The sequence below is a fragment of the Ambystoma mexicanum genome, chromosome 8, assembly GCF_040938575.1.
Source record: "Ambystoma mexicanum isolate Mex_15411 chromosome 8, UKY_AmexF1_1, whole genome shotgun sequence".
NCBI lineage: Eukaryota > Metazoa > Chordata > Amphibia > Caudata > Ambystomatidae > Ambystoma > Ambystoma mexicanum.
In genome coordinates, this window is record NC_090929.1 from 1,430,772,077 (window position 1) to 1,430,791,389 (window position 19,313).

The following is a 19,313-nucleotide window of genomic DNA, read 5'->3' on the forward strand; positions in this document are numbered from 1 at the left end:
GAAAATGTTAATAGCCTTAAACCTTCTAACTGCCAAGGGGACCTTTGCTCAGCGCCCATCAAGGAAGCGGCCCACGAGCTAGCTCCCTTCATCACCACTCATCAATTCATCCTTCAGCACAGGAACTGTACCGGACAATTTGAAGGATGCCTGGGTTATCCACCATTAAAAAAAAAAAGAAAAAAAACAACTTTGGATGCCAATATATCTAGGAACTACAGGCCCATCACCACGGTGCTGTTCTTGCTAAAAATCCTTGACCGAGCTGCATACCTACAGATTCAAGACAATCTTGAATCCAATAAACTCCTGGGTCTAAGGCAATCTGGGTTTCGGCCCCGTCACGGAACTGAAACTGCCCTTATCAACCTCAAAACTCAGTTCGAAGATTTAAGAGACAAGGGCAAACTTGCTCTACTACTTCTCAATCTCTGCGGCTTTTGATCTCGTCAATCATCAAATTGTGTCGGCACCTTAAACTAGCCGCCCATTTTTCTGATAAAGCCACAGCCTGGATCATTTCATTCCTGGACGACAGATCGATGCGTGTCTAGCAGCATAATCGCCGGCTCCAGTTACCTGCCGGATACCACAAGGTTCTTGTGTGTCTCTCCCATGTTGTACAATGTGTTCACAAAACCTCGATTTGATATTTTGGACTATCTGGGTGTCACATACACTAATTATTCTGATGACACCCAGATACTCATTCCAATCTCAGGAGACTGTCGCCGACTCTCTCGGTGAATGCCATCTACCAAGTCAGCCAAGCTTGGATGGCGCAACACGGACTGTCTGAATGACGCGAAGACGGAGCTCCTCATTCTTGGCCCTCCTCAAACTATCCAAACTTGCCCCTGAGTTCAAGTCCTTCGTCATTGATGGTAACACTATCAAGGCCTCCAAGGACACAAAAACGTTAGGGATTTACCTCGACTCTATTCTATCCCTGGTCAGACGAACAAATGCAGTATCCTCTGCAGCGGCATACAACTGTAACCTCATTACAGCTAGCCGCCCTTTCCCATCACCAGCCAACTGTGTCACACTTGCCAGGACTCTCGTGCTGTCAAAAATTGACTATTGTAATGCCTTCTATTTGGGCACCAACAGATGTTCCTTAAACAAGTTACAAGTCATCCAAAACGATGCTATTCGAGCAGCCCTCAACATCCCTAGGAACCAACACATCTCAGACACCAGACGTAACCTATGCTGGCTCTCCATCCCTCAACAAATTACACTGAAAACACTTGCTCTCACTCATAAATGCTTATCCAACCAAGCACCCTCCTACATAGCCAACAGATTCGACCTCCACAACACCAACAGACCTTGCAGAACTGCTCACACCAACTGCCTCTCTATACCACGCTTCAACCTCCAAAGATCTGGCAGAGCCAGCTTCCCAGTAATGGCCGCGAAACTCTGGAATTCGCTCCCTAACTTGCTAACATCTGAACCTTCCTTCCATAGATTCAAAAACGTGGCCAAAGCCTGGCTAACCGCCCAAGACCCATCACCTACTAGCCAACCACCCCCCATGCGCTAGCCACCGCCTCACCTCCCGTACATAAACTATGACCTTCTGCTCACCCGCGGCAACGGAGCAATACAATTACAGTTTAAATTACAGTTTATGTTGTAACTAAAATACGCGCCCAGATGCCCTCGGGCCTGGTGCGCTCTATAAATAAAATAAATACAAATACACTGCCATCAGCCATACATTGAGGAAAGGGTAACAAAAATGTTACATGAGAAACTAGACAAAGGGGATACTAAGTAACCCCTCCAGCACCCTATTGTACGATGGTGTGTGCTGTGTCTAGAAAGTTACAAATGTAAGTAAAGTCAATTTCACTGTACTGCTCTTGGAAACAGTAGTTTTGCCAAGAAAAGGTATGGTCCCCAGGCGCTCTGGCGGATCTGCAAATGATAAGGTGGGATGGGTTAGTAAGGTGATGAGGGAGTAGGATAGTGAGGAGTGGTGTTCTGTTGGCAGCTTCAACTCTGTATACACCGGGTGCTGAGCTTTTTGGTGCAGGTATTGGATCGGTGTCAGTCCACGTGTGCTGTTGCTCCGGCTTATGTGTTGTTGCAGTGTTGTGAAGTGCGTGCGGCTTGTGGTGCGAGAGATGGTTGTGTGAGTTTTTCCATGAGATAGGTATGCAGAGTTTGAGGTTATATTGGTTAGTGAATTACCTGACCTTTAGCATGCTAACATTCACAGTTTTGTCGAAGTGTGGCACTTATTGGCCTTCACAATCCTGTTTTAGATGTGGCGCCGGCTGGTGTTCACAGTTCTAAGTGTGGCACATGTTAACATTCAAGTTTCATCTAGGCGCGGGCATGCTTTCCTTCAAAGTCCTATCTAGATGCAGCACAGGCTTATGTTCAGAATTCTCTGTGTTGACATGCTAATATTTACAATTCCATCCAAGTGTGGACATGCTAATATTATGGCACTCTGTTATTGGGAGGTAAAATAGAGTGGCAGTGGTTTTCTGGAGCCGAGTAATTGATATGCTCCCCACCCATGCCGCACTCAGTTTTTGTTGGTGTCTGTTAGCTGCTGGCTTCCTTGGCGTCAACTGCGGACACCTGCAGACACATCTTGGCGCCGCCAATGTCGGAGCCGCCCTTGGCCTTGGGGCCCTTCAGGTAACCAATCACGGGGGGGTCTGGTTCGGTGGGAGGAGGTGGGAAAACAACAAGGGAAGCTGGTGGGGAGGGGGAGAAGGGGATGAGGCAGCGCGCAGCCAGCTGCTGTCAATATTTATTTTTAAAGGGCCCAAAGCGGTCCCGTGCCCATTCCACTCACCTGGCCTCCAGAGTTGGAAATGGCGAGGTGGCCAGTGGCTGGCCTGCACTCGCTGATCAGCTGTAGCCAATCACGGGGGGGGGGGGGTGGGCGGGCTGGTTCGGCTGTTTCGGCGGGAGGAGGCAGGAAAACAACAAGGGAAGCTGGTGGGGAGGGGGAGAAGGGGACGAGGCAGCGCGCGGCCAGCTGCTGCAATATTTCTTTTTTAAAGGGCCCAAAGCGGTCCCGTGCCCATTCCACTCACCTGGCCTCCAAGACTTAAAGACTTTGTGTCACAGCACCTTCAGTGCAGTGACACAGCAATGTAAAAGATGCCTATGGAGTGTCAGACTCCACAACCAAAGGAAACAGAGTTCAAAAATCACATTAAACTACACGAGTGTGGGGGGGAAAAAGGGTCTCTCCCAGGTTAAAAAAATCAAGTCATCAAAATCCAGCAAAGTTGCTGGGGGTCTATAAGATGGAGGGAATTGGCACATTTCTGAGAATTCTCCCCAACAATGGGCTTGTGGAGCCAATACGTGGTTCTGTCTTCACCAAGGGGCAAGCTGATTTACTGCATTAGCAGCCCAATGTACCTTAATGGTAGTCCCACCCATTGTTTTTTAGTCTGTTTGTTCAAGGAAACCTCAAGGCAGGCCTGAAGTGGCTATTCTGGTATGGTGGGTTCTTTACGAGCCGAAGATGGTTGCATTCATAGTGTGTGTACTAGTTCAATGTCCTGGCCCAGGGCAGGCCACCACATTTCCTGCAGGGGTGGAGTCTGGGTTTTTGGTGGTTTTTGGATCCAATCTTAGCTGTCTGCCAAAGGTTTGTATTAAACACCCTAATGGAAATGGTAGGCAGGCAGAAGCCAGTCCCTGAGAGTGAATGGACATATTGGTAAAATACTCCTTGAGCTCAATGCTGCTGGGTATTTGGATGGAGAGCAGATTAGCTTACCTGTAAAAGGATTGCTCATCATTGCCTGTGGTTGCTGCATTTTTAGGCCCCGTTCTGGCCATACTGGCTGGATGCAGTGACCGGGCATATCCCCGTTTTTATTTATTTTCTTTTTTTTTGCTGCTTGGTGTCATTTTTTTCAATTATTCATCCTGCTGCTGTTCCTCATTTGCTTGGGTCCGGCCATCCATCCTGGAACTTTTTCAGGTGGTTATTCTGCTGCTTACCTCCAGTGTCTGCCACTTCCTGGAAGAGTGCTGGGACCTTACCACCCCACCAGATCTTCTTGTCTGGGCAGACTCTGGTTGCCACTGCCTTTGCCATTCTGAATGGGCTGTTTTTGCTAGTATGCCATCCACATTTGCCAGATGTGAAGGAGTGTTCTTTTGGGCTTTCAGGTTCATCTGGTGCAAGACCCTTTGTGATGGAATCTTTCATTTTGCTCTTTAAAAATAACCTTTTGCTTATCAGGTTGTTTTTCCCTGAACTGTGTTGTCAGGAACCGCATTTAAGTATACGCCTCTAGACCCTGGGTTGTCCGATTATTCAAGGTAGTCTCCCTCACGGTGTCCCTGTGGTCCATGGTCATCAGGACCCCGCCAACTGCATTTGCCCATTGGTTAACATTAGGGAGAGGGGGGGAGAGATAGGCTGAATCACGCTCTGCTTCTCTCCTGCTGGGACTGCGGGCTCTCCGTACCACCACTACTGGTCCTCTTCTGTGTCTCCAAAGATGTCGCCTGGCATCAGCTGTATTCTTCTTGGTACCTATGGGTAGGAACTTGGGCTTAACAGGCACTTCAGCATACTGTGGTGAAACCGATGGTGTCATCACTGCTTTCCCCAGAGGTAACCTCTCCTCATGTGGCATGGGGACGGCAGCTGCTGCTTGATTCTGACCCTGGGGGCGGCTATATGAGGGAGGACCACATGGGGTGGAGGGGGGTGACTCTCATGGTTAACATGGCATCATCAGATAAAGACACATACCCTGCTTTCCTTTTTAGGGATGTTTTACCGTATGTCAAGTTTTTATGGCTTATTGTAAGAGTTCCCTCCTACTACCCATACAACCTAGTGATAACCTCTTCCAGTATCATGTGAAAAGAAAAGAACCTGACATTGGATCTCTCTCTCGCTCCCTCTCTCCATTTCATCCTTTGCATAGGCTGACATCTAGTGGAAGCTGCAGAGTATTGCTGCAGCTGCAGAGTATTGCTCATGAATTTTTCGAAATTCGAAAAGGGATTTCGACAGGGCCTGTTGCTGTAATTCTATCCCTAGTGTGATGTCCCTGTACCCATGATCCCTTGCAAGTAAAGTTCCCTCAGATTATTTTTTTCCGCCATCATGGATAATTATGGGGTCTCATAGCAAAGCTACTTTGGAGTAAATTTCCTCTCTTATTTAGCTGTTACCATTCACATCTTCTCAATGACAGATTTTCGGAATCATCTTGATGGCTGATTTTCCGGACATCTTGACATTGGACATACCCTTAGTTGTGGTTGCTGTCGGAGGAGTTTCTCTAAATTCCTCTTGGGGGTAAGACTTCATAAAAGTATCCCTAAGTGTACAGATCCCCAACTCTTAGAACAAATCTGTACTACCCATGGGATCTTGGTAGAATGGCAGAGCAGTCTGGCTTATCATAAGAGGAAGATGTGAGCTGTAGGTTAGTACACTGAAACCAGTAAAGACAATAGTCCAAAGAAACTTGCACAGTAAATGTTAAATTAAAATATGCATTTATTCTTATTTATACAAAAGAAGGTAGATGCATACTTATTCACTTAACCAACACACATAGGAATTCTTAATACTTTTCAACCGTGATTACTTCAATAGTAGTTGCTCGCGGTTACTATTGTTACAGCGTTTGACACTGACAGTTCTATCGTATTATCAGTACTAACGTGTGTTGGGTAAGATTTTCATCTTCATGATAAATCTTCCTGACCTGTTAACCCCAAAACATTTTGCTTGGACTTGGTAATTACATTATTTTACCTTGTCCCTAGTTGAGAGGGAATCTTTTTTTTTTTTTTTTCTCTCTCCACTAGTTTTATTTTTTATGGGTGACCTTTGTATGTCTCTCCATAGTGTATGATTTGAGCTATAGCTTCCTGCAACTTTGGACTGACTGTAATATACTATGGCAGTACACAGCATTTTAAATGCAATGGCTTCCTTTTCATTCTTATTTATTGGGTGAACTATTGTTCCCAAGAAGTAGTGGGATTCACATACTCTTTACATTGATTTAAGTGAGCCAGCACACATCACCTTATGTGAAGTTCTGGGCCTTTCGTACTTACCTGGTAACATTTTTGTTACAAATGTAAGTTAACTTAAATGGCTGATAACAGTGGTTTTACCTTCGTGACTATTTAGCCTCATAACTCGCAGGCTGTTAAATCGGCCTCTGTAATGCACAGAAGGGCCACCATTCTGCTAAAATGGTGGGCTCCTTTTTTTGCAATTTTTTTGGTTACTGAAGTCTTCCCCTGCCATTGTAGGCCGGACGACCTCATTCGCTGTTTTGTCTTTGACAGCAATCTTTGGTATTCCATGCCCAGGCTCCAGTGTCTGAGAAGGCGGGAAGCAAGGGAGAAGTCCAAAACTCTGCAGCCCCTTGTCTTTCACCTTGCCTGAAAGCAACCATGTCCCAATGGGGTTGATGGCTGTCCTGATTGGACAGCCAGATTGCCTGCCACTTTCTGTAAACTGCAGGGAGAGTTTGCAGAAGTTGTGCTGTAGTTCCCAATAAATACTCTGAACCTGGAAGCTGCTGACAAATAGACCACTGGATCTGAAACCTGAAGAGGAAGATTAAGAAAATGCATTTGTAATTTACATCGACCATAGAACTTGCTGTGTAAACAGAACCTGATGCAAACCGTCCTTCCAATCGACCTGGTGGTCCCGAATGTGACGACTCCTACCATGAGGCTGGTGTGATCCACTAATTTCAAGACCTGCATTTTAGGCCATACCACGACATGCTGTGACTTTGCTGGCCTGCAAACCATAAATAATCCGCAACCTCTAGCCTGAGGGCATGGTCTTCCGAATCTGTCCAAAACTTTGGTGGACTCCTTCTGGATCTTCATAGACATGATTTGAATCCTTGAGGTCCCCTCACCACAGTGCAGAACCAGATTAGCAAAGAGAATCCGACCAGTCGTATTAGTTCATCTGGCTGCTGTAAAAAGGCGCCAAATCCAGAGCTGCAAGAATCGGTGAAGAAATCTTTGATGGTAGCCTCCTCTGACGACTGCTGCCGCAAGTTCTGTGCCATCCTGAAGGTATCCACTCCGAAGCGCTTCTTTTCTCCTAAGGTAGTGTGTGGGCTTGGGTAATACTTACCTTAAACCCTGGCATGCATCATGTGAGCTGGGAGTGGATGATTTGTGTGGTCGGGAGTTTAACTATACCACTTGCCCAGGCCTAATGCTGGGGGGGGGGGCTTCTGTTAAGTCCTTGAACACTAACTCTGATGCTAATACTTACTTGTTCAAGAAGGCATCCTCTGGAACTTTGACTTTCCTGCAAACGTAACCCTATCCTGACCTGTTTACAGCTGGCTCATAGATCACTAGGGTCAATCTTCTGCCTCTGAGAAAACGCATGCTTTATACTATGGTAGACCTTCATAAGATAAGTATTCTGTCTTGAAAGTAAAACAATTGTAAAAGTACTTGATAACAAAGTTGGTGTGGTAACTCTCTATGAAGAAAAGTTACAACGTGTCAAAGTTACTTGCCTTTAAGTTGCTGGTTGCTTCTTCAAAAAGTATACAAGTGAATCGACTTAATCCGATTAGTGTCCCACATTCCAAAAAGTAATAAGTGTTGGTACTGTTATTCTTAACTAAGAGTGTACAAGCTTACCAATAGGGTTTACCTACCTTGAAATGCACTGTTTTTTTCTTAGTCTACCATTGGGTTTCAATTTTGCCTGCTCTGCTTTATACAGGGCTAAAACAGTCTTTAATACTTGTCTTTGAGCTGCTTATAGCCCCTCTTAAAAGTATATGGTTCTTTACTTACCTTGAATAGTTGCTGCTCTTCTAAACCTGTAACAGGGGGTTGTGCTTTCCCTGGAACTGCTTAGATCATTTCTAAAATAGCGATGGGGTCAATTACTTGCCTTACCGGTCCCCGATGCTCCTCATGTCGGGCCGCCGATTTTAAAATAGAAAAGGGATTACGTCCCCTTTCAGACGAAGGCTGGCATTTTGGAAAATGTTTTCCATGGCCGCCGTCATCTGAAAAGGGTCCTAGTCCCTTTTCTATGTTAATTGCAGGCGTTTGTTACAGCAGTTTTTCTTAAATTCTGACCAACTTAATTAAAACCATTCAACTGAGACAGTACAAGACTTCACTTAGAATAAGGCTGAATCACCTGAGTTTGTTGGTAGCGTGGACAGAGCAGCCAGGCTTATATTAGGAGGGCGAGAGGGCTGTAGAATCAGTACAAATGAAATTGTGCTACAAATGGTTATATATCACTATGCTTAAAGGTACACAAACCAAATCATATAACCTTATTTGGAACACCTAACAGGAATCAAAACCAATAGTTACTTTTAGATTACTTTCAGTAATACCAGGGTAGTAGACCCTATCATTTGTACCGTGATGCTCAGCATGAAATCAGTCATATCCACTGTACAATATACTTTTCTGATCTAGTGAAACACTGATACTAGGAGCAGTATACACCTAGAACTCTGATTCAGGATAAGTTATTCAATTGGAGTTAGACCATGGGGTGTAATATCAAAGTACAGTTGCTTTTCAGTTCAGACTAAGGGAAGCAATAACTTTCACTTAACTTGATTATAACTTTTATCCTAAAATAAGTAAAACCTATACACTTTATTTTTTTTACATTAGCTACAAGCTACTTAAAGCAGGTGTAAACCTAAGATTATTTTTGTGTCTGTCTTAAACGGACCAGGCAAAGCAAAACACAGCGTTACGCTTCATGAACGACTCAGTTATTCTAGGTAGGAAAAACCTAATGCAGATTTATTCTGGACAGACTAACAGCAAGTCTGGGGAAGCGAGATCCAGTTGGGGGCACTCCTACAATTAACCTACCAGGAAAGTGAAACCAACAGCATTACTTTTGGGGAGGAGGCACAACCAATTCACAGGTGAGTAATATACCCTTATATCTTTCTGTTAGAATGACAAAACAGTTTCTAAAGAAAGATATTAATTGTACTTTTCAGAATGGCACAACATGTCTAAGGTGAGTAATAACTTTTGTAACAGTTCACTCTGAGTTAGTTACCAACCAACTTATTTTACAAGTAACGTTTAAACACCCCTTCTTTTTTGTAGGCAAAAGGTCCAATACCTTAAAATTATTTCACTCATTCTTGGAGTATGTGTGTTCTCAATGTCAGAAAGGGGGGGGGGTCACTAGGGTTTAGTGTCCAGCGGGCAGTGTCAGGATAGGTCCTTTTAAGTAGCAAAAGTCAGAATTCCTACGGAAGTGATTAAGGGTTTGAGGGTCCAGGGGCTTCACAGAAAACACACTAGGAGGATTCCAGCAATGAGCCTGGGTGAACTGGATGAGAGGCCTCCCAATCAAAGAAAACACCCCAAAACTACACAGGAGACTTAAGGTAAGTAAATACCCAAGCCAGCACAGTACCTCAGCACAGAAGGTTTTGCAGCAGGAGGACTTCAGGATCTGCAGCCAGAAAACCCGATTGTGGATTCCTTATCGTGGTGACTGAAAACCGCACCTTGGAAGGGATTTTGCAGCAGGGATCAACGGGTAAGGCTCTAGGCAAGGTTTCCCTCGCGGTTGGATGCGGCTCTGTGGATTTGGCACCTTTTCAGGAGCAAAGAAGACTGAATAACGCTAGTTGGATTCTCATTGTTACAAAGGTCCAGCACTCTGGTGAGCACTTGATCTGTGTCTCTAGAAATCCAGCAGGATGCCCATGAAGTTTCAGCGAGATTTGGAATTCGGAAGACTGTGCACTGCACAATTGCTCAGGGTCCCAGGGTATTGGGGTATTGCGGCCCGCAAGGTCACAGCGTGGGATGGCTCAAAATGCAGGTCTGGTGGAGTCTAGCGGGTCACCACAGGCTCCTCGTCAGGGTCGTCGTTTTCGAAGTCCCCAAGTCGATTGGAAGGAAGAGTTACAACAGGCTCAGATTACACAGCAGTCTCTCCAGTCGCTGGAACTGGTCTCAGCCGCTTTTCCTTCATCGTCCTCTTTGGTTTTTGTTCCAGTGGTAGACTTGTCTTCTGGCTCTAGGTTCGAGTATTTAACAGGAACTACAGCACAACTTCTGCATTCTCTCCCTGCAGGGGCGGTCTGGTTATCCAATCAGGACAGCCCCCCCCAACCCCCCTCTGGGATTTGTCCCCATTCAGGCAAGGAGGAAGACAAAGGGCTGTGGAGTTTTGGACACCTCCTTCACTTCCTGCCTTCAGACAGACTGTAGCCTGGTCGGGGAGTTCAAGGGACTCCCGAAGATAAAAATCACACAAAGGAATTTCCAGCCCTGGATGTCGGGGGGAAGGAACACGGAAGGACAAGAAACAATAAAATGGCAAAAAAAACAGACGTTAGCCATTTTGGTAAAATTAGCACCCATGGGTGCCTTTACCGGGACACTGCACACAGCCCGCGGTAACGATACACCAAATTAATAAAAGGTTCACTGCCACCAGCCATTAAAGGTAAGCTTGTCCCTATAATAGAATTGTTAGTTTTAGTGTGAAAGGGGATACATTGCATCTCCCAAGCACTCCACATAAGGTGGGGGGTGCTGGTCTCCTCATGTAATGAAATGTAAAAGGGATCCAAACATCCTTTCTACCTTTGGGAACTGTAGTTCTCTCAAGGTTAGCGAGAGAAAGTTAAAAGGGGAGCCCAAAGGGCAACCCAGCAACGATGGGCAGTATGTGCCAAAAGTTGTCAGAGGATAGAATTCAAAAGACACTATGGAGAGTCTAAAAAAAGACACCCATAAAAAGTCAGATTCTGTGAGTGTGGAAAAAGGTTCCCACTCAAAGGTATAAGGAAAAGTAATCCACCAGTAAAGCAAAAAGTTGTGGGGTTTACACAGGTCAGGAAGATGCATCATTACTATGAGAATCTTACCTAACAGCATTTTTTTTTTTACTCGTTTTGTCCGGGAGATGGGCTTGTGCTGCGCTCATGTCCTGTCGGATGAACAAAAAAAACTGCGTGCGAGTAGCTTTCATGCCCTGATTGAGGGCGTACATGGATTTTAACAGCTCGCAGCTCGAGCCAAGGGGGCTGGCAGGCTGATAAACCCCATGTCCGCCCCCCAGCCATGGCGTGAAAGCTATTCAGTACTCATTGATGGCTGCTAAACCCCACTCTCGTGAGACTAAGCTTTGACTGCTCATCTACCTACCTTGATTGGGTTATGGCTAACCTCTCCGAGCTTCCTGTTGCTAACTGTCGTCCAGGCCAGATTTTAGAAATCCATTTCAACTGCTACGAATGCAGTAAAATGTCCTTAGCAGTGTGCAGCTCATAGCTGCGTTCAGCCAACATTTATTCTGTCGAAATTCAGAGGCTCTAACTATTCTCAGGGGCAAGGTACATCATGGGGTAATAACCAGCAGTCTACCCAAAGTTATAACCGGGCAAACGAGGGGCTGTGGTAAGGGAAGAGGCAGCCTCAGCAAAGGTGGCACGCCTCCCGCAAAACAGTGACGCCAAGATCAGGGTTCCTTCCCACGCATCTCCAGTAGGGGGACGCATTACCAAGTTCACCCAAGCTTGGGAATGGATCACATCAGACAGATGGGTGCTGTCCCGTGTCCGCAGGATACTGCATAGAACTGCTTGAGCGTCCACGAAACCACCCCCCACGACAGAAAGTACATTCCTTGGACCAACAGAAGATTCTCCTCGAGGAGATAGTTCATCTTCTAGAAAAGGACGCGTTAGAACTCCTCCCGGGCAAACAGGTAAACAAGGGTATTTATTCAACTTACTTCCTTGTGCCAAAAACAACTAACAATGCGCCCAGTCTTAGACTTACGCCCTGCAAACAAGTATGTCAAGCCCCAAAAGTTTCGCATGAGTACTCTCCAAGAGATAATCCCCTCCTAAAAAAGGTATTACATGGCAACATTGGACAGGAAAGATGCCTATTTTCATATTTCCATGTTCCCAGCGCACAGAAGATTCTTGCACTTCAAGGTGGACAGTCAGCACTACCATTTCAAGGTGCTGTCCTTCAATATAGTCTCCGCTCCAAGGGTATTCACCAAGGTTCTGGCGGTGGTGGCGGCACACCTACGCAGGGAGGCAGTCCTAGTGTACCCTTACTTGGACGACGGTCTCACCCCAGCAATTTGCAGCTCAAACATTCAAAGAACAATCGACCTCCTTCGAATTGGGTTCTCCATAAACAAGAAAAAATCAAGCCTGGTGCGAAGCACCTCCAAACAGTTCCTAGGGGCTGTACTAAACACTCAAGAGGGGTTGGCCTTTCCATCAGAGGAAAGAATTAGTAATATACTACTGCAGATTACTCAATATCAGTCTGGTTGCCAGATGAGGGTGCGCAAAGCGATGCATTTGCTAGGCATGATGGCGTCATGTATTTACCTGGTCCCCCAGGTGCGCCTGCGTATGCGTCCCATGCAAGAATGGTTGGCGAAACAGTGGTCTCAGGCAATTGGTCCGTGGGACAATCTAGTGGTCGTTTCGCCAGCACTGGTACCAAGTCTTCACTGGTGGACAAGAGAGAACCTGTCAAAGGGGAAACACTTTTACGATCCAGAAGTACAGGCTGTAGTCACTACAGACGCATCCCTGTCAGGGTAGGGAGCACACCTCCTTCACCACACAGCTCAGGGTCTCTGGTCTCACACAGTGGCCAAGAATCATATCAATCTGCTAGAACTTCTGGCAGTATTCAGAGCGCTTCGAGCCCCACCTGTTAAACCTGTTAGTGCAGATCTTAACACAGCACAACAGCGATGTTCTGCTTAAACAAGCAGGGAGGGACTCGTTCGCCAAATCTGTCTAAGCTTGCCCAGAAAATGTGGATATGTGCACTCAGACGGAACATTTACCTGTCATCTAAACATGTTCCAGGGGATCTCAATTCTCTAGCAGACGCCTTGAGCAGAGATCCTCTCCCAAGAGAACACGAGTGGTCTCTACACAGAGAAGTCATAGAAGACATCTTCTCACAGTGGGGGTGTCCCCACTATAGATCTATTCGCTACAAGCGAAAACAGACAAGGCCCAGACTTTGCATCCAGGTTTCCCCAGCCAGACTCCAAGGTGAACGCCCTGTGGACGAACTGGTCAGGGATGTTTGCTTACGCTTTTCCACCAACTCTTCTGATGAAGGTGGTCAACAAGATGCACAGGGAATCGATGACGCTCATCCTAGTTGCTCCCATGTGGGCGAGACAACCGTGGTTCCCGCATCTGTGCAGGCTAGCAACGTGCGAACCAATCCGACTCCTGTGCGGGTACAACCTACTATCCCAGCACCAAGGTCAAACAGTGCATCCTCAACCCAGCTCAATGAACTTGGCAACATGGCTCCTGAAGTCCTAGTTTGGACACCTCAACTTACCACAGAGGTGTATGGACATCCTAAAGGAATCTAGGAAGCCCAACACTAGGCACTGTTTTGACAAATCGAAAAGATTTGTTATCTGGTGCCAGATTAAGCAAATCAACCCAGTTGATTGCACTCCTTCCACTAATGTCACCTACATGCTCCACCTGCTGGACGCAGTGCATGCTCCACCTGCTGGACGCAGGGTTGGTATTTAATTCACTAAAGGTACACCTGGCAGCTCTGCCAGCATACACTACCTCCCATAACAAGGTATCGTGGTGGAAAGTACCAGTGGTTAAAGCCTTCATGGAAGGGGTAAAGAGACTCCAATTTCTAACCCACCACCAGGATGGGACCTCAATGTGGTGCTGGCTAAACTCATGGGCCCCCCCATTCGAGCCCATGCATAAAAGCAGTCTAAAACACCTGACACACAAAACTGCCTTCTTAGAACCTGAATTTCACTGACCCTGATCGATGTAATGGCTACTGTCAGTGCAGGATCCTTTCTTTACTGTTAATAAAGATAAACTCGTTTTACGAACACACCCTAGGTTTTCACCTAAGTTTATTTCTAAATTCCACGTTAACCAGTCCATTGAGCTTCCGGCTTTCTTCCAAGGACCCCAAAGCTCTGCTGAGGTGAAACTACACACCCCAGATGTACGTAGGGCGGTCCTATACTATTTAGACAAGACCAGGCCGCTAAGGAAAACAGACCAACTGTTTGTCTCCGTAGCTACATGCAGAGAGGGAGATCGCGTCTCTAAAGGTGCCATCTCTAAGTGGATTATAAATTGTATCCAGCTGTGTTACTCCCTTTCTGAAAACTCTCTGCCATTCACGCCAAGAGCCCACTCTACAGGAGGCATTGGGGCCACTCTGGCTTTCATTGCAAATGTACCCCTTGACACCATTTGCAGAGCAGCTACTTGGAGCTCTATTCACACTTTTACTCGGCACTACTGCATTGACACTCATTCCAAGACAGATACTCAAGTGGGACAAGCGGTTCTTAGACATTTATTTGCTCATGACCCTTCTCACATCCCACCTCCTAACACTGCTCGCTAATCTATGCACATCATGTGATCTAAGCAGATTCCACAAGCCTCAAAGGATACATTACTCAACGTAATCGTATTTCTGATGCTTGTATCTGCTTAGATTCACATGCGACCCACCCTTCCTCCCCTCTGAGAGAAGGCGCATGGATGCTTGTAGTCTTATCGTTCTATCTGCTTGGATAATCTGTACTCTTGCTACTCCTCATGCTACCTCATGTCAGAAGAAATACAATCTGAGGGTCCTAGACGCATGAGGGATCATGGGTACAGTGGACGTCACACTAGGGATAGTATTACTGGCACGCCCTGTGTCAACGCCCATTTTCGAGTTTAAAAAAACAAACTGTAATACTCTGCAGCTTCCACTAGATGTCGGCCTATGCACAGCATGTGAATCTAAGCAGATACAAGCATCAGAAATACGATTACGGTGAGTACTGTATCCCATGTATATTTCTGTTCTTAGTGTTGTGTGATTCTTATACATACTGTCTAAGTGTAATTTGTGACTCCCATTGTGTGTACTCATTGTGGACCCTTTTCAAGCCCACCACCTCTTGAGACTTAGCCTAGATCTCTCGTCACTGCTACCTTGAACTGGTTTGGCTACAGATTCCAGAGTTGTCCCTGTCACAATATAGACTGACCTGCTATACGTCTGTCCCCCAGGCCAGAGTATAGAAAAACAGTCCTAACACCTTGTAGCTATATTGGCTACTAGTGGCATTACATCAACAGTGAGTCCACGGTACAAGCAAATACGTTTAAAAGCCAATGAAATTGGATAACTGGTTGTAGAGCTTGCAAAATGAAACCAAGGAATCTCAAATGTGGAATTCTGCCCTAATCGAGAAGTGTGGACTGCCCTGTGGGTCTCTCACTCACACACATTTTTGCTGCCAATGAAGATCAATGTTTAACGGGTAACTTTTTTATATTCCACAGGCCCTTCTTAAAGAATGCATTGCACCTTGCATTGCTGATGTTGGACAATTCTCCTCTACTCCAAAATCTGGACCTGCATTGTGCATCTTCAAAATGTTTAGGTGAGGCTACCCTTGTATTGAATTGGGGACTGAGTGATTACATTATCTGTTTTCTCCAAATTGAACCTCTTCAATATAATTGATGCATCAAGGGAAAAAAGACGCATGAAACAGGTTAAGTAGTTTGTGTTTAAAATGTGAGGGACTAGAAACTACATACAAAAACAGTGATCCCATTAATTGGCTGTGATTGATAGTTGCACACATCCAAGCTTATAGCTGTATACATTTCATGAACGGAAATCCACTCCCACTAATGTCACAAAATCCCCCCATGCCCTCCACTCTCCTTGCATGGCCCATTGGACATCTGTGCTGGTGAACCTAAACTAAGAAAGGGAAACTACGCTTCTCCTTGACAGTTTAAGCCGCAACTCCTCCATAATGGGAAGGCTACTGGCCGTTATAGACAAGCCGCCCCTGATGCTTGTAAATAAAATGGCACCGTAGGTTGCTTCTAGCCCTATTCTGGAAGTTAACTTTTTTTTCTGCATTTGTGTGAAATACAGGCCGTTTCCATTCACTTGTATTTATCTTTCTGATCATTGATGAAGATCCTCGTTTTAATTTAATTATAATTGACTACACTTATGTTTCAAGTTATCATCTGCCTTTACAAAACTAGTGCTTATTCTGCATTTTTTATATTTCTCACTATAGAGCCGTTGAGGATGGTTTGACCTACAAATTCCATGCCTCTTGGGCCTTTGTTCTACAGGTACTGGGAACATTTTTTGAAATCGCTGGGAAACAAGGCCACCCAGTCATGAAAAAGGTAAACCATGTTATCAAATCTCTGTGCTATTCATTATTCTGATTTCTATACTTTAGTTTGTGTCAGTTAAACTGTTTTATGACATCCTTGCCGAGGAATAAAAAGGTTTCCTTGGTTACACTTCACTATATACAAGCTTTGCCTATCAATTACACACTCTTTAAACTAAAGTTAAAGTACACATTACAAACCTATTCTCCTTTAAACTAGGGCCAGCGCGTCTTTCACAATTTTTTTTAAAGATGTAATAGTAACCCATTTTTGAGCATCTTCAGTGCCACCTATACAGTTGATGAATTGGAAATACAACCAACCATAAACCAGAGTTAGAAAAACAAAGCGACAGGACAAGTGTATTGCTATATTAACATATGTCAAACTTTATATTTTCATAGTGATTATTACATTTTTTTTTTACAAATTATTGTGCAATTTTCCATGCAACAGTTTCTATATGCTTTGGTGTTCATACTTCAGTGATATCACTTTAGTTAAGGTCTCAATAGAGCGCATCTTTTTCACCTCAAATATCTATTTTACCCCATGATTTGTATTTCTTTGCCTTTTTCTAAACACTTATTCTTATCTATATTTTTCACTCAATTCCTTCGTATTTTCTGTAGCACTTCCCGTTCCCGAGCTGTTCCCTGCAATTTCTGGAAGGGAAAACTGATCATTACAATGTTACTGTCTATGCCAAAAAGGGGGAAGGGCGGGCATGCATCTTCTTGTGGTGGCGAGCAGGACAAAAGAGGGCGCAACCTTCGCTCCTGGTGCCTTATATCAGTGGCTTTTTGGCTCTGCTTCCCTTTCCATCGCCCTCCTATGGCGTGGCTTCCCCCTCCCTATGGGAAAACCCAGCAGCCCCCATCCCCTTCTTAGTTAGCCTGGGGCTCGTTTGGTGTTGGGGAGAATTCTCAAAAATGTGCTAATTCCCTCTACTTTAGAGACCCCCCAGCAACTTTATTGGATTTTGAGGACTTGATTTATTTTTACCTGGAGAGTGTGACCCTTTTTCCCATTCATGCATTTTGATGTGTTTTACCTTTGTGTTTACTTTGGTTATGGAGTCTAACCAACTCCATAGGCATCATCTTTTACAATTGTCACAAAGCACCTTCAGTGCAGTGACACAGGGAAGTCTTTCAGATTTCCCAAGGTTTAAATACGTTCTCTGGGATCAACTACTGTTTCCCAGAACAGTGGAATGAAATTGACTTCACTTAGCCCTGTACATTTCTAGACCCAGCAGACCCTGTCTTACAATATAGTGCTGGAGGGGTTACTTGGTATCCCCTATGTCTAGTTACTCATGTAACAGTCAAATGTTACCCTTTCCTCTCAGAATGGCTGGTGGCAGGGGTTTTACAATGAACTACCATGATTTTTCCCAACCGTGAACTATTTGTAGCTCTGGTAACGTTAAATCGCGGGAGCCAGGTTTTTCAAGATCGCGCCCAGCCATCATTGCTAAAATGGTTCCGGTCTTCGTTTTTTGCCATGTCTTTGTGGAAAGGTCCTTCTAGAGCTTTTCTCTGCGTGCCAAACCAGGTTTGGTCTCTTTGTTCTTTCACCTTTGGTGTGCTTCAGGAGTGACACCCTCCTCTGGCTCCAGAGTGTCTGGGGTAAGCAGGAAACGTGGGAGGTGCCCAAAACTTCCTCTGCTTAGTCTCCTAGGAGACCCAAATGCACTCTGTGATGATTGGCTGGCTGACTGTCCGGCAAGAACAGCCACCCTGCTGAGTAATTGGCAGCTAGGCTGGAATGAATGGGAGAGAACTGAATAAAAGGTGAGTCTCTTGGCTTGGAAGGCAGTCGACTACTGGACAAAGAAACCGAAGAAGAGCTTGAAGAGGACGGCTGCTGCAACTCCTGGACTGTTGGTTTGCCAGGTGAAGCCCTGCTGCAGGGCTGAATCGCCAAGTTTGCATCGACAGAGAAGCCCTGCAAAGGATGACTTCTCACTTTGAGTTGGTCGGACCAATCAACTCCCAAGTAAGCCATCTGGACACCCAGCACGAAGCTGGTTGCATTTCCTCGGAGTGCTGCAGGAAACCGTAGAGGCAGGGAGAGGGATACCAGATTGTGTGCGTTGCTTGTAAGCTGTCCGAAAGCTTTTGGAAGATCCTCCGGACTCCCACGACATCGGACCGACCGAACCTGACCCCCTCCCCCTTTCAGCTGAGTGTGGGACCTCAGAAGCAAGGACAGTCCACCTTGACAGCCAGGACCAGCGTTGTTACCAGTGCGGTAGATGAAACGTGAAACGGCCAATGAAATTGTTTGCCAGTTGCAAGTGTTTGACCGTCCCAGTGCAGTGCAGGAGTCCCAACATCCTCCCTCTTGTCCCCACGACTGAGGCCCAGGAACAGTGAGATCTGCAGGAACTGTCAGGAACAGAAGTCATCAGCTGCATCTTTTTCTTCATTGTAAGGCACTGCTGTAAAACAAGACTGAGAACTTACCTCTCACAGTGAAAGTACTTGAAACTTTTGCAACTCGCAGGCCTAATCAGCTTGTGACCCAACATATGATTCTTCTTTTTACAAACTACTTCTAAGAACTTGTGCAGAGACTTTTCCGTTTACTTACCAGAACCCCCTTTATCCTATCCAAGACTTTAGCCCATTGACTTTGGCCTTGCCTATTGAATTGAATTGAATTGAATTGACTCTTTTGGTGAACTCAAAGTATCTGCACTGTCTAAGAATAATTGTAGTCTTTCATGTTCTGATAACCTTTGCCTTTTACTCTTGAAAAGTATTCTGAATGCCAACAGTAAAATATTAATGTCCCCAGCACCCTTGTCACTAAAGTCACCTGTGGGTCTAGATTGTCTGTGGGCCATCCCAAAAGGGTCTTGTCTGATTCAGAAACTGAGTTTACAGTATTGAAGTATATTTGTGTTACTATGATTGTCTCCTCCAGATGAAAGTTTTATAACTGACTGAGACATTGTTTATGCAAGAACCTTGAGTGTAAGAGTTCATTTGAATACCTGTGAATCTTTGCAACTCCACTACAGCTCCCATTTGCCCTCTTGAGATAAGCCTGGCTGCT

At 45.3% G+C, this 19,313-nt stretch overlaps 1 protein-coding gene across 1 annotated transcript in view; it reads left to right on the plus strand.

Moving 5' to 3' along the window:
- Positions 1-19,313, plus strand: part of RRP12 (ribosomal RNA processing 12 homolog) — a 1,372,062-nt gene that overhangs the window by 251,354 nt on the left and 1,101,395 nt on the right. The window contains exons 12-13 of the mRNA XM_069611582.1: positions 15,378-15,478; positions 16,139-16,253. Of these exons, the coding sequence (XP_069467683.1) occupies positions 15,378-15,478; positions 16,139-16,253 (216 nt within the window). The remainder of the gene's footprint in view (positions 1-15,377; positions 15,479-16,138; positions 16,254-19,313) is intronic.